Source organism: Panthera uncia, chromosome C2, assembly GCF_023721935.1.
Source record: "Panthera uncia isolate 11264 chromosome C2, Puncia_PCG_1.0, whole genome shotgun sequence".
NCBI classification, from domain to species: Eukaryota; Metazoa; Chordata; class Mammalia; order Carnivora; family Felidae; genus Panthera; species Panthera uncia.
The window spans coordinates 18,098,051-18,112,245 of NC_064810.1; the positions used below are offsets into that span (position 1 = coordinate 18,098,051).

Genomic DNA, 14,195 nt, shown 5'->3' on the forward strand with positions numbered 1-14,195 from the left:
GCAGGTTATGACACATCTGCGTGTGATTTACGAGCGCATGAACCAGTCTCTGTCCCTGCTCTACAATGTGCCTGCCGTGGCCGAGGAGATTCAGGATGAAGTTGGTAAGTCAGCTGTTCTTTTCATGCCGAACCTTTAAACATAGTTCTCTCCTGTAGGAGAAGATCAGGTAACTGAGTTCGTCTGCAGCAGGCATCCCCAGTGCTCTGATCTATGGAAGGAAAAAGAGCAGACTTCCCTTTCACAGTGAAAGATCTCACGGGGCAGGGCGGGGCGGGGAGGGGGGAAAGAACTAATCATAACCTTACACGTGGGCATGATATTTCCATATTATGGGTGAAAGAGCTCAAACCTAGAACTTAAGAAACTTACTTGCCTGTGTCACATGTCCTCCGTAGTAGAGCAAGAGCACAAAACCGTGTCTTCTGACATGGAAGTTCAGTAACCGTTCTTTCTGATGCCCCGCCCCCAATGGCCATGTGTGTTCTCTGAACCGTGTTGTTGTTTAAACTTCAGTAAATATGTGCCTCTCATCTTTAATTAAGCCTTTGTTTTGACATAATCACACACTCATGGAACACTAATACAGAGAGGTCCAGTATACACATCACCCCCCTTCCTCAACAGTAACATCTTACAGAACTATGATACATCATCAAAACCAGGAAATTGGCGTTGTGTGTCCACTGTCTTTTATGTCCCTAGTTTTCCTAACGTCATATTTAATATTTCAAATCAGTGCGTTTTCACATTTTTTGTTTTTCTTAGAAAGGGAGTGAAGTATCGCGTAATATCATTCTCCACAACCCGCCCCCCGCCGAATGCCCATATTTGTTTGGCTTTACCAGGCAAGAGCCCATAGATGGCAGTTCTGTTAATGAATCTTTCAATCTAAAGGAAATGTATGTGTCCTGGAGATTGGTCCATAAACTGTCAGGAAATAAGCAATATATCCCTGTCCATAATAAACCTGCCCTTTGTTAATTGGGTTGGAAATAGAGGTAGGTTGTCTGAAATCAGAACACCCAGGACATTGTAGATGGGTACACCCATTACAGGAATTCCTCCTGTAAAAGTGCCTGAAACACCACTTGGCTTGCTTTGTTACATTTCGTGCCGATCCTATTGTACTCTTTCTTTTCTAGCTCAGTCCTGCCTTGTAAATATTGTGAGTATTGCTCTCAAGTATTCGGCATGTATCAGGTGTTGGCAGTCTGCTCATACTGTGTGTTAACAGATGGGTTCAAGTATCCTTCAGGCTACATGGTTAAAAAAGAGACTTCATGATAGTGTTCTCTAAACTTCTACTCAAGTCAATGTTGACCAAGATCTTAAGAGGACAGTCCGGAGAGTTTTTAATGTAGACCATGGATTGAAGACAGGCTTTCCAATTAATCTTTCATGCTATTATATTTCTAAAAGAAATGAGTATTCTTGTTAGATGTATTTGGGGATAGAAAATTGGAAGGAACCTTTAAATATTGTGTGTTAAAGAAGTATAAGAAAGTCCTCCAGGGTCGCGTGGTTGGCTCAGTTGGTTAAGCAGCTCAGGTCATGATCTCTCAGTTCGTAGGTTCAGGCCCTACATCAGGCTCTGTACTGACAGCTCAGGGCCTGGAGCCCGCTTTGGATTCTGTGTTTCCCTCTCTCTCTGTCCCTTCCCCACTCGTGCTCTGTCTCTTTCTCTCAAAATTAAACACGTTTAGAAAGAAAGAAAGAAAGAAAGAAAGAAAGAAAGAAAGAAAGAAAGAGAAAGAAAGAGAAAAGAGAGAAAAGAAAAGAAAAAGAAAGAAAGAAAGAAAGAAAGAAAGAGAAAAGAAAGTCCTCCAGGGATGCCTGGAAGGAAAGAAAGAGAGAGAGAGAGAGAGAGAGAAAAGAAAGTCCTCCAGGGATGCCTGGGTGGCTCAGCGTCTGACTGGATCTCATGGTTCATGGGTTCGAGCACCTCATCAGGCTCTGTGCTGACAGCTTGGAGCCTGGAGCCTGCTTTGGTTTCTGTGTCTCCCTCTTTCTGCCCCTCCCCAGCTCACTAGCTCCCTCTCTCTCTCTCTCTCTCTCTCAAAAGTAAACATTAAAAAAATAAACATAAAAAAGAAAGTCCTCCAATAAGTTGTAGAAGGGACAAAATCAAAGAAATCATCACTCTTAATGAAGTGGAGTTCAGATCTTCTGGATGAATGCATTTTTGCCTTGTACCTGTCTTAATAAGCTTATTTTCTTATGTGTCTTCAACTGAGATGCTGTTAGTAATACCAAACTATAGGGGAATAAGCTATTGCAAAGGATTAGAAAGTTAATGACCTCACCCAGTAATTATGGTGGACTCTTTCTCACTAAATTATCAGAGCTTTTTATTCAGCAAAATGCTACTGAAAACAGTGGCTACTCATGAGTTCCACTTCCACAGAACAGATGGTGATTCAGCTATCTTGAGTGTTGCAAAATGCCCAAGAATAGGACAATACAGTGAACTTCAGATCTCAGTTGACAGGGAGGATATTCACATAATTTAGAATCGTGGGATTTTTTTTTTTTTCTTACAAAAAAACAAGCCTCAACTCTGAAGTTGGATTATGAGCATGTTGTTTAAAAAAAAAAAAAAATTGTCCTTCTAAATGTACTAGATATCAAATCCTAAAATAATCTTTTAAAAAAAAATCCTTCTTGCTTCCATTTTTAAATGGCTGTTTTCTGTAGAACAAGGCATTTGCCTTAATGAATGTCCATGAACTAGACCTATTTACCTCTGATTAGAACTCCTAGTATCAAAGCTATGGAAGAGAGCACCCTGGGGAGAATGCCTTTTCTGGATTGAGCTTAGTTATCTTCTTCATTTGAAAGAAAATTTAAAAATAACTCACTTCGGGGCGCCTGGGTGGCTCAGTTGGTTGGGCAACCGACTTCAGCTCAGGTCATGATCTCACAGTTCATGGGTTCAAGCCCCGCGTCAGGCTCTGTACTGACAGCTCAGAGCCTGGAGCCTGCTTCGGATTCTGTGTCTCCCCCTCTTTCTGCCCCTCCCCTGCTCACTCTCTGTGTCTCTCTGTCTCTCAATAATAAATAAACGTTAAAAAATTAACAAAAAATAATAACTCACTTTTAAAGGACGAATCTACATGAAAGAAGGTCGGCAACAGTGCTAATCTGTTTAAGCAGAGTGGGAGCCCTTCATAGTATTCTCTTTCCTTTTGTAAAAGTTTTAAATTTTCCACGGTAGAAGTTGTTGGGGTTGGTTTTTGTTTGGTTTTTAGCCTACTTTCTAAATAGGATCTTCATAGATTTCTTCTGGCTTACTTCTTGTACTCTTTCTAGTAATTTCGGATAGTCTTTGTCATTAGTCTGACTTGCATTTTTAATATTATCAAACTTTAAATGTTTATTTATTTTTTGAGAGAATGAGAGAGAGAGAGAGAGAGAGAGAGAGCAAGCAGGGGAGGGGCAGAGAGAGAGAGAGGATTCCAAGCAAGCTCCACACTGTCAGCACAGAGCCTGACTCAGGGTTCAGGCCCATGAACCATGAGATTGTGACCTGAGCCAAATCCAAGAGTTGGATGCTTAACCGACCAAGCCACCCAGGAGCCCATATATAGTCAAATTTTAGATTTAGAGCCAGTTCTGTGCAAATAAGGATACTAAAATTTAGATCCACTGGCAAAGCAAGATTGGAAGTACCCATGAATGCATGCCTGCTGTATAAAAGTTTGTGCTTATGAATGTGGGCAATTAGGACATGTTTAATGCAGTAAAATATCTAGAGAAAAAACACAGTAGTTTTATTAAATAAGGAAAACAGGTGCTCTTGAAGGGTTTTTGCCAGTCTCAGGAACTGCTGGAAGCTTTAGTGACACAGCTGTATCTGTTTCACTAAATATATGTTCCCATTAGAGTAGAATTCTCTGATAGGAACAAAAATGAGGAAGAAACTAGCCATAGTAGAAAAAAGGGAAGGGCATGGATTGGCATGAAATTTGTACTAACGGTAAAGTGACTGACTGGACCGTAGCATTCATCATGCCAGTGAATTCGGCTCTGGCCTTGTTCGCCATTTTGCTTTCCTGAGGAATCCGCTCTGTCTGTGCTATTTCACTGTTAACCCCAGGAAATTCCAAATCCCTAGGTCTAGCAACAGCCTGTCCACTAAATCCCAGTAACATATCCCAGACTATCAGAATATCCCACACATTGCTCACACTTCAGCCAGTGTGTATAAGGAAGAAATCACTGTATTTCTCTTGAAATTGATTCATACTACAGTCTCCATTATGGGTTCTCCCAGTTGACCTGTATTTATCCATGACACCTTCCTCTCCTGCAGCCATGATTTCTTACCATTCTCAAGACCTGTAAATGGTTCTTCCTTGTTTCAAAAATGGCATACTTCAATACTCAACTGAAATGTCCATGCTCCTATAAAACCTTGACTAGTGTATAGGCAGCAAGAGAGAAAGGCTGGTAGTTGAGTGACAGCCATGTAGGAAACTAATGTGTATGTGTTAGGATGATGTTGACAACCCAAGTTGTTTGTGAACATTCACCGTTGAGGTCCAGGGCCGTCACATACAGATGCGGCAGGTGGTTTAAGTGAAGAGTACAGCTGACATTCTGCATCCCACTCACAGAGCCAAGCCCTCTGATGTTGGGCCATGTCCACTTGAAGAAGCAGAGCTTTCTTGTAATTCACCCAAATGCAGCATGGGAGCTAGCGACAACACTGATGAATTCAATGATAGCATCCGCTGTCTGCAGTTGCAAAAACCAACCGAACCTTAGAGAGAGGTTGCTAACTCGTCCTTACAGATTGTAGTGGTGATGGTGACGTTGGACCCAAGGTCTACCCAAGTCCAACATTCATGCTTTCTCTGCTACCCGTTCTCCTCTCTCACGTAGAATTTTCTTCTACTTAACCACAGTGTCTAAAGCACCATGTATCCACCTCTAACACTCTACTTGGTATTTAATTCTCTGTTTACATGTCTACCCACCCCACATCCTCTTCCCAGACACGTCTTGGTCTTCTTTGCATCCTTAGGATCTAGCAGAGGACCTGGTGTTTATAGGTATTAGTAATTGTAGACAAGGTTGAAGCAAATCCCCAGGCTGCAAGATAGATGCTCCTTCACTTAGGTTGATCAGATGGGCTCCTTCATAACCCCAAAGACCCACCCTGAGCTCCTTCCTTAGCATCTAACAATGTTGCACCAAACAAATCTCTTTCCTTGGCTACAGCATCCTCTGTGGCTGTAAATGATCAAGCCAACAAACTGGGTGCAGTTGGCAAAGGTATCAAAGCAATTTGATATAATTTCCATGACCCTCTGCTCTTTGGTTATCTGTCCAACTCACATACTTTGACACTCGACTTACTAAGTATGTTGTCTGGTTTGACTCTCCTGTCGATCAGAGTCTGAGGCTATTTATTTGATTTGCTTCCCCAGTAAGTAGGATTATCAAAATGGCCCTCTTAGTTTTATAAAAGCTTCTTTTCTTATTATTTTATAACAATTTTTCAGTTCGGTTTGAATTATTATGTGCAAGTTCCCAGGCACAGCCATATATTACTTAATGTTTTCCCTTTAAAAAAAGTCATTTGCATGCAAATTATGAAGTTTTATTGCAAAAAAAAAAAAAAGGCTTAAGACATTGTAGACGGGAAAAAAATCCCCTCATTCATTTAAAATTGCTGTTTAGGACTTTGCTTTTCATTCAGCAAATGATAGAATCCATATTTTAATGAAAATATGCACTCTCTTGAGTGTCCACATTCTGTTTTAATTGTCTTTTAACCCTTCCAAAAGGCAGAGTCCCTTCACCTCTGCTGTTCAGCTCAACCTTCACGTTGGCAAATTGCTATCTCAGAATGGTTGGGTTTTTTTGCCCTTTGTAATCTCCCTTAAGTCTGTGCTAAAAGGATTCTTTTCTACATTTTCTATCAGCTCTGAGGTTATTTATCAAACGTGCTTCCTTTTGCAGCTACCTCAAGGCTAAAACTATTGGTGCTCACAACTGAGAGATGGCTGTATCACAGAACGCGGTGATAACCAATTTATGAGAAAGGCAGTAGGAAGGAAAGGGGAAAGGAAGGCATAATTGTTTCATACCCTGGGATTGTTTTTTTTCCTTTTAGCGTTCCAAATTAATAAAAACACGTATTATTATAAAACAGATGTTGGAAGGATCTCTGGCTGAATAAATCCACAGTGAATGGGGTAGGATTGAAATATGTGGCAGGAGACCAAGAAACTAGTGCTAATGAAAGAATGCTTCTAATTTATTATTACAATTTTACTGTGGCCTCTTGATAAAATGTTCTACTCTTTGGGAAAAATTCAGCATGTTTATTTCAAAGACAGTGTTTCCATTCTCTGCCCCTAACAAACCTATTGATTTTGGGATTTAATGAATCCAAAGTAGTCTAAGTTTAAAATAGAATATTTATAGCACTTGCCAAACCAACAGAATGGGACATTCATTTGTACCGAGAATTTTAAGTATCCTTATATGTATAACTGTTAGTCAAGGAAGGGAATCAAGGAGAAAATAAATCATAAGAGAAAGTGAGAGAGAGAGAGAGAGAGAGAGCTATCAACTTATTCGACTCATACTCTTCATTTTTCATAACGAATGACTTCTCAATTAGGTAGATTTTATATTTATTTTATTTTATTTTATTTATTTTAGAGAGAGTGTACACGAGGAGGGGGAGGGGCAGAGAGAATCCCAAGCAGGCTGTACGCTCAGCGTGGAGCCCAACTCAGGACTCCACAACCCTGGAATCATGACCTGAGCCGAAACCGAAAGTCAAATGCTCAACCGACTGAGCCACACAGGCACCCCTGGGTTTGTTTCTTGACTCTCAATTCCATTCCTTTGCTCTGTATGTCTGTCTTCTTACAATATGACACGGTTTTGATTACAATATGTAGTAAGTTTTGAAATTGAGAGGTATGAGTCTGTCACCTTTGTTCTTTTTTTAAGATTGTTTTGACCGTGTGGGGCCCCTTGCTTTTCATATGGATTTTAGGGTCTTTTTTCTTCCCCCATCTGTGCGAAAAAGAGAGTGGCAATTTTAAAAGGGATGGCATTGGATCTGTAGATCAATCTGGGTGGTACTGCTGTTGTTTTTAAAGCACCATCGCTCCTTGAAGAGGTATCCATTATGAGATGATTCCACTCTGACCCATTTATGAGGGTAACTAACTGTCTAGAAGTAGGAGGAAAATTAATTTAGCAAACTGTCACCTTTTACTCCAAATTTTGCTTTTTCTTTAATTACGATGAGCAGTACACACCAGTAGTTTTTGTCTGTTCTCATGCCGTATCTCGTGTGTGTGTGTGTGTGTGTGTGTGTGTGTGTGTTTGTGTGTTGTGTGCGCGCGCGCACCCTGACCATGTGGGTGAAGCTGAGGCAGTGCCTTCCACACTAAGCTCTACCAATTCCTCTGATGGTCCAGCGCAGCTCTGGAGTTTTCTATTAACTCATCAGCTCTTACGTATGGCCCTATAATTTGAATCAAATTCCAAAAAGAAATCCTTAGCAACTAAAAATGATTGAGGAGTAAAGTTTGACCACAGTGGTGGCTGCTAGGCTACTTCTTGGCATAGAACCTTACAGCAGATGTGTCCTGAATTTTTTTTTTTTTTTTTGGTCGAGTCTTGGGAACAACCAGTGATTTTAGACTGGAAGAAAGCTGGTGATTTGGTTTTTTGCAAGCAGCTGCCGTCAAGGTCCATATTTTTAAAAAAGGAGAAAAAATGGCAGTATTTCTGCCACCCTGGATATAGAGATGCATTGAAATTGAGATTAATTTTGAAATATATTTCCACAAAGACTCACCAGGAATGAGATGAATGTGTTTGCATGTGAGGCAAGGTATGGAAGGAATGTTAATTTGCCTCTTGCTGTTTAACTTGCTGTTTATATTTGACAGTGTATTCCCCTAGTTAGCCCCATTACTTTTGGTTAACTGTTCTCCTGTCATATATACTGTGGGCTGCTTGAGAAAGTCAGTCATGGACAGTGGGGAACCATTTCTGATCGAGAATAAGAGAAAAACCCATTAACCTGTTTCAAATTATGAGGCACTTGTGCAAAGGAGTGTTGACTGGGTATGAATCAAAATACTATTCAGAAAGAATCTTTTGGACTGAGAGTCAGAAACCAAGTGGTCAGAGGCCCAGGACAGGGGTACTACTTAATTTCAACTATTATTCACAGATTTATTGACCTAAAACAGTGGGTTTAAAATAGCCTATTTAGTATGTTTAATTTTTTATAAATATTATTTATTTACCTATGTTCGTGGAAACATGAGTTAAGGGCACCTGGTTGGCTCAGTTGGTTAAGTGTCCAACTCTTGATTTCGGCTCAGGTCATGATCCCAGGGTCATGGGATTGAGCCCCGGGTCAGGCTCTGTACTGTGCATGGAGCCTGCTTGGGATTCTCTCTCCCTGTGCTCCTCCCCCACTCATTCTCTCTCTCTCTCTCTCTCTCTCTCTCTCTCTCTCTCTCTCAAAAAATAAAAACATGAGTTATATCTTACTGCATCTTGGACACAGTAAATGGTAATGGTGACTCCCTATATCGTGTACGGCTCTGTCTTTGCTTTTGGTTTAGGTGGCACTTAGAGGAGTCTGCCCATCTCCTCAGAGCAGATGGAAGAACCATGTGTTCAGCTTCCTCTTTAACAATGAACTTGGTAAAGCTGGCCCAAAGACCCATAGAGACCAGAGATATTATCATCTCCAGGAAGGAAAAAGGGGCAGCTACCAGATTCATGCCTCTCGGAAGCAGTAGCCTGAGCCAGTTTGGCCTTGGCAAACTAGTCGTGTCTTCTCTTCCAGAGGCTGTAACAGTGAGGTGTGGCCGCGAGGCCATAGCCAGCTGCTTCTGAAGCTTTGCCAAGTTATGGAGGAACTTCCTGGGACATGAGCAGTGGAGGGCTGAGAGTGCAAGAGGGAGCATATCATGTTAATATGGCTGTACTTACTAGCACTTTGTACTGTTTTCATTTAGGAAACTCTAGAAGCAAACCAAATTTCACATTCTGGGTTTAGGGCGGGGGGGTTTGGGGGAGGTTGAAAGATTGCTGTTCACAATTTTAAATTAGTCACTCTTTTGTGAAAAAAACGTACCTTCATTTTGTTGAGTACTAAGACTCAAAAGAATTAAAATGGGTTTTCTCTCAAATGGTAGTCGGTTTATGTGATAAAAAGGAAAGGTGCCAATATGCTCTTTTTGATATGACATACACCATGAGAAAAGTAGTGTGTATGTAGCTGGATATGAAGGCATTAGTCATTCATTAATCATTCATAACGTGACCTTTCTTTATTACATTAAAACTGTTTTCTTTACCCAGGCACCTGGTGGCTCAGTCGGTTAAATGTCTGGCTCTTGATTTCGGCTCAGGTCGTGATCTCACAGTTCGTGAGTTCAAGCCCCACTTTGGGCTCTGTGCTGAAAGGCACAGAGCCTGCTTGGGATTCTCTCTCTGCCCCTCCCTGCTCTCAGTCTCTCTCTCTCTCTCTCTCTCTCCTCTCTCTCAAAAATAAACATTAAAAAAGGAGAACTTTTCTTTACTTAATGACTATGACCAAACAACATACACTTCTTGCTGTTTATAAGTCTCCAATGATACCAGTAAGTCATTTTCTAAAATTTTCACTTATGAAACTTTGTTCGTAGTTACAGCTAATGGTTACAGTTTTTAAATTGTTACAGTTTTCTATTATCAAACAGATTTTATTAAATAAAAAGAAAACTAACGTTACCTTTGCCACTGACCTATCACTAACAAACGCTGTAGTTCTCAGTAACCACTCTCAGAATTTGTAAGCAGTACTAGAAGGTTTCAGAAGTATCTCCGTGGGGCTTACTTCAGTAGCACACCTGCTAAAATTGGAACACTAAAGAAAAGATTAACACGGCTCCAACGCGAGTATGAGATGCAAATTTCTGGAGTGTCCCATATTTTTTTTTATCTCGCTTATATCTAGAGTATAACTAGAGGTATCTGGAGTAATAAATTCAGAGACTGAAAGTTGAATAGTCATTGTCAGGTCCTGGGGGAAGGAGGAAATGGAGAGTTAGGGTTTAATGGTGCAGAGTTTCAGTTTAGGAAGATAAAAAAGTTCTGGAGAAAGATGGTGGCAATGATTTCACGACACTGGCTGTATTTAATGCCAATGAACTGTACACGTGCAAATGGTTAAAATAGTAAGGTTCGTGCTATGTACGTTTTGCCATAATAAAAGTACATACACATTTATTTATATCATTTGCTGTGGTAAGCAGCAAGGGAATCCAAGAATCAAGGATGTTGGGTCTTCCGTAAGTATTTATTAAATGCCTTCCATATTCCAGATTCCATGCTCATTGGTAGATATATTGCAGGTGTAGAGCACAATCTTTCCTACTTAGAATCTGCCTAGGGAGACTTTGGGTAAAGATAGTCGAGAAGGAGACTTCGCTCATTAAGCTGAGGGATGTCGATTGCCATGTCTCTTGGTATTAGGTAGTAACATCTGACAGCCATTCCTTCCTTACTCGCTGAAGATTATTAGAGGAGGGAACCTTAGTTTTCAGCTGGCTCAACTACATCGTTTCATAAGCTCAGAGAAACGGTGATGTGCCCAGCATCATACATCTGCTTAGTAAGACCTGAAGACCCACTCCGTTCTGATGTCTTTGTATCCCCTGGTATTTGTTCTACCTCACTAGTGACACCTAGCTAAACAAAACTGGGTTTGGAGAGCTACTTATTCAGCCTCAACAACTTTTCTTTGAAAGTGTCCCCTCTTTCAGCAGATATGACTCAGGAGAGATGGCTTCCAAAGTTCAAAGACTCAACACCCTTGAATACTTAAGTCAATGCTAAGGTGTTTAGAAAGGACATAAAAATCGGCTACGTTGTACCTTTTGCAGGATTTTTTGTCACATTTGTATTCTGTATTTGCTTAAAAGTCATTTATCAACACACGGAAATTGACAACTACCATGCCTTCTTGTACATAATTGCCACTAGATTTTTCTATGCAGGACAAGCACAGATTTCTCTGAAAGCGTAAGGTAATAATCGCTAGCCAGGGCTTAATCGCTTGTAAGGGATCCGACATAAAGGTTTTAGCTCTGTGAATGTCAATGGCTGAAGACCTTCAAATCATACACAGCGTTAGGCAGTCTCCCAAGCCAGGACAGGGAACCATTTTCACAACTGTGCAGGCGTAGTTCATTTGGTGCCACTCAAATGTATTTAGAAAAAGGAATAGAGGAAGAAAGAAAAAGAATTTAATGGAAGATTTTATGGATATTTTTGTAAGTTTATCTTACATACTTGGTTACCTTCTTTTTGATGACTGATTTTCTTTTTTGCTTTCTTTTCATAAAGACTCACTTGGTCCTCAAAATAACCATGGACAGGCAGGGCAGATACTTATTCCTTTTGTTCTGCATGAACCTGACTTTCCAGGAGAGCTGATAATATCCCTACAGTCCTGGCCTGGATACATTTATTGATGCTGTTCTGTTTGTCTGCAGCACCCATGCCCAATCAGCTTTCAAAACCCCACCTCTCATGTTATCTCCCTTTTTAAACCTTTGATTAACACAAAACATCTGTCCTCTGATCATATATTTTATATATTACACGTGTCCACTATTGTTTTGATGTGTGCATAGTCAACTAATTGCCGCATCCTAAGTAAAAGCTCTTGGAGGGTATGAATCAAATCTCATGCATTTGTTTCTCCTGAAGCAGATTTTCAATATAAGTAATTACAGATGCCTGTCTCCAAGGAATTCTTCAGTTAGAACCGTTCTAGGACTGGCACTATCAGCATCCCCTGCAAACTTGTTAGAAATGCACATTCCCCGGGGCGCCTGGCTGGCTCAATCAGTAGAGTAAGCAACTCTTGATCTGGGGGTCGTGAGTTCAAGCCCCATGTTGGGTGGAAAGATTACTTAAATAAACTTTAAAAAAAAAAAAATGCACATTCTCTGGTCCCACCCCTGACCTTCTGAACCAGCAACACCGGGGTGAGGATCAGCGATCTTTTAGCAAGCTGTCCAGCTGACCCTCATGCATGCTAAACTTTGTGAACGACTGATCTAGAATGTATTTAACTTGCGAAAAGTGAATAAACAGTAAGGATCTGTCCTAGCACCCCAGGGGGCCCGTTTCATCACGTAAATCCACATGACAAAAACTGCATGCCACAACAAAAATGCTTAAGAAGAAAACCTGAGTGAATTATTGTATCTGCTTAATTCATAGACTACAGCAGCTCTAGTTCCCAGGAAAAGATAAATAATTACTGAGCAGTCATAGACGATGCACAACTCTCATGATTAAATAGTACAAATCAAAACATAATTTTTTCAAATTAGTCATTTTAAAAATCTTGTCCTACTGCTGTCACGACAAGGGTAACTGGAAAGTCACTTACCTAAGCTACGGCCCAGTTTAAGGGTGTAACCTGCAGGACCATTTGACTCTCCCTAACAAATATAAAACGTGCCGTCTTTTCTAATTTCGCATCAGATGCCTGCGGATACACTGGGACACTTGTAGAGACACTGCTGCTTATAATTTTCATGCCCCTCAGTACTGCATATACTTTTTTGATAAGCATTACGACCTTTAAAGTGACTATTAGAAAAGGATGAATGATAGACAAGACTCAGTTTCCCCTTCTCAGACACCTCTTTAGTTTATCTTTCTCTCATTTTGGGGTTCAGTGCCTCTAAAATTATAGGGGAACTGCAGTATGTGATGTTGGCTTGAAATGCAATGTTCCAAGAAACAAAATAGTCTAAGCCACCAATTTAAATAACCAGTGAAAGCATTAGAGCATCTCTGTTTTCTTCTCCCAGGATTTTATTTAAATTCCACGGTCACCCACAAAGCTCTCAGTTTTTCTGTAATTCTGGTGAAAAGGAATGAAATACTTCCTACTACACGATTGCTATCCTTTCTATTTATTAGGGTAGTTGATGTCAGTCAAAGTGAGTTCTAGAAGTTCTTAGCAATTTTCTTTTGTCTTTTTTTAAATAATTTAAGTTTATTTATTTAGAGAGAGAGACAGCATGAGCCAGGGAGGGGCAGAGAGAGAGGAGAGCGAGAATCCCAAGCAGTCTCCATGCTGTCATCACAGAGCCCAGTGCAGGCCTCGAATTCACGAAACCGTGAGATCATGACCTGAGCCTGAACCGAGAGTCAGATGCTTAGCCGACTGAGCCACCCAAGCGCCCCAGCAACTTTTTTTTTTCAATACTAAGAGCAAACAGTTGGAGCAAACTAACCAAATTAAAGTGTTTTGAGGATAGTAACAGCAATAGGAACAGCCCCTCAATTTTCTGCTAAGAATCAAATTGAATAGTTTCCAAACTGCTGTTAGCAAATGCCCATTATCATGAGGAAGAGAAAAAAGAAACTGCTTCAAGAAAAGGAGGGATAGATGAGAATATTGGGAGGCATCTCTTTAATCCAGCATTTAGGCCATGCCGGAACGTGTTTAGAATTTATAGGATGAGTCCCTCCATCAGTTGTCTTGCCTCCTTTTCCTCTTTAAGGAGGAAGTCTTCCTGTACCTGAAGTATTTCCTTTAGGTATAAGAGAAATTAAGGTGACACTATCTATGAGTTTACTAAAACACAGTTATCAAAAAGGGGGGTGGTCCTAGAGAGCCTATCGATTATCATGCAGTCAATGTAAGTCAGATGTAGTATGAAAATATGAAAGAGACCTTGCTTTCTAGAACTCCTTGATGTAAAATGAAGAGGTAGGTCCCTTCCTACATTCAGTATGGACCTGTATCCACTCTGCTGCCTGTACCTCTTCGAAGGAGCAGAAAAGTGGAATCAGACCTTTCGTTGTTCAGATTAAGGATTCTGGCTGATTTAGAGGCTTGATCAAAATCAGAGACTTGTGAATGTGCTATAAAAACAGCCAAAGGCCAAGGGGTTCCATATGTCTTGCCATAGCCCTTCAGAAATCAAAGCAGGTCTTCACGTACTTGGGTGTGGACAAATACGATGTGTTTTCGAAAAAATATTCACATTGGAACAGAATGTTCGCCTGTGTGGGCGATTGGGTCTGAGTGTTCTGGTTTTACATACAGCCTTGTTCGTCTGGGCTTCAAGCCCTTGGAGCAACCCACTAATCGAGCAGGCTAGTATAATGAGCTGATTGATCCA

At 40.6% G+C, this 14,195-nt stretch overlaps 1 protein-coding gene and 1 non-coding gene across 8 annotated transcripts in view; both read left to right on the top strand.

Moving 5' to 3' along the window:
• APP (amyloid beta precursor protein) overlaps positions 1–14,195 on the top strand; it is a 272,606-nt gene that overhangs the window by 209,443 nt on the left and 48,968 nt on the right. For all 7 annotated transcript variants that reach the window (XM_049629302.1, XM_049629304.1, XM_049629305.1 and 4 more), the window contains one exon: positions 5–104. In XM_049629302.1, the coding sequence (XP_049485259.1) occupies positions 5–104 (100 nt within the window). The remainder of the gene's footprint in view (positions 1–4; positions 105–14,195) is intronic.
• Positions 9,870–9,976, top strand: LOC125922201 (U6 spliceosomal RNA). Its single transcript, XR_007457635.1, has one exon. It is a non-coding gene; the product is annotated as a U6 spliceosomal RNA (small nuclear RNA).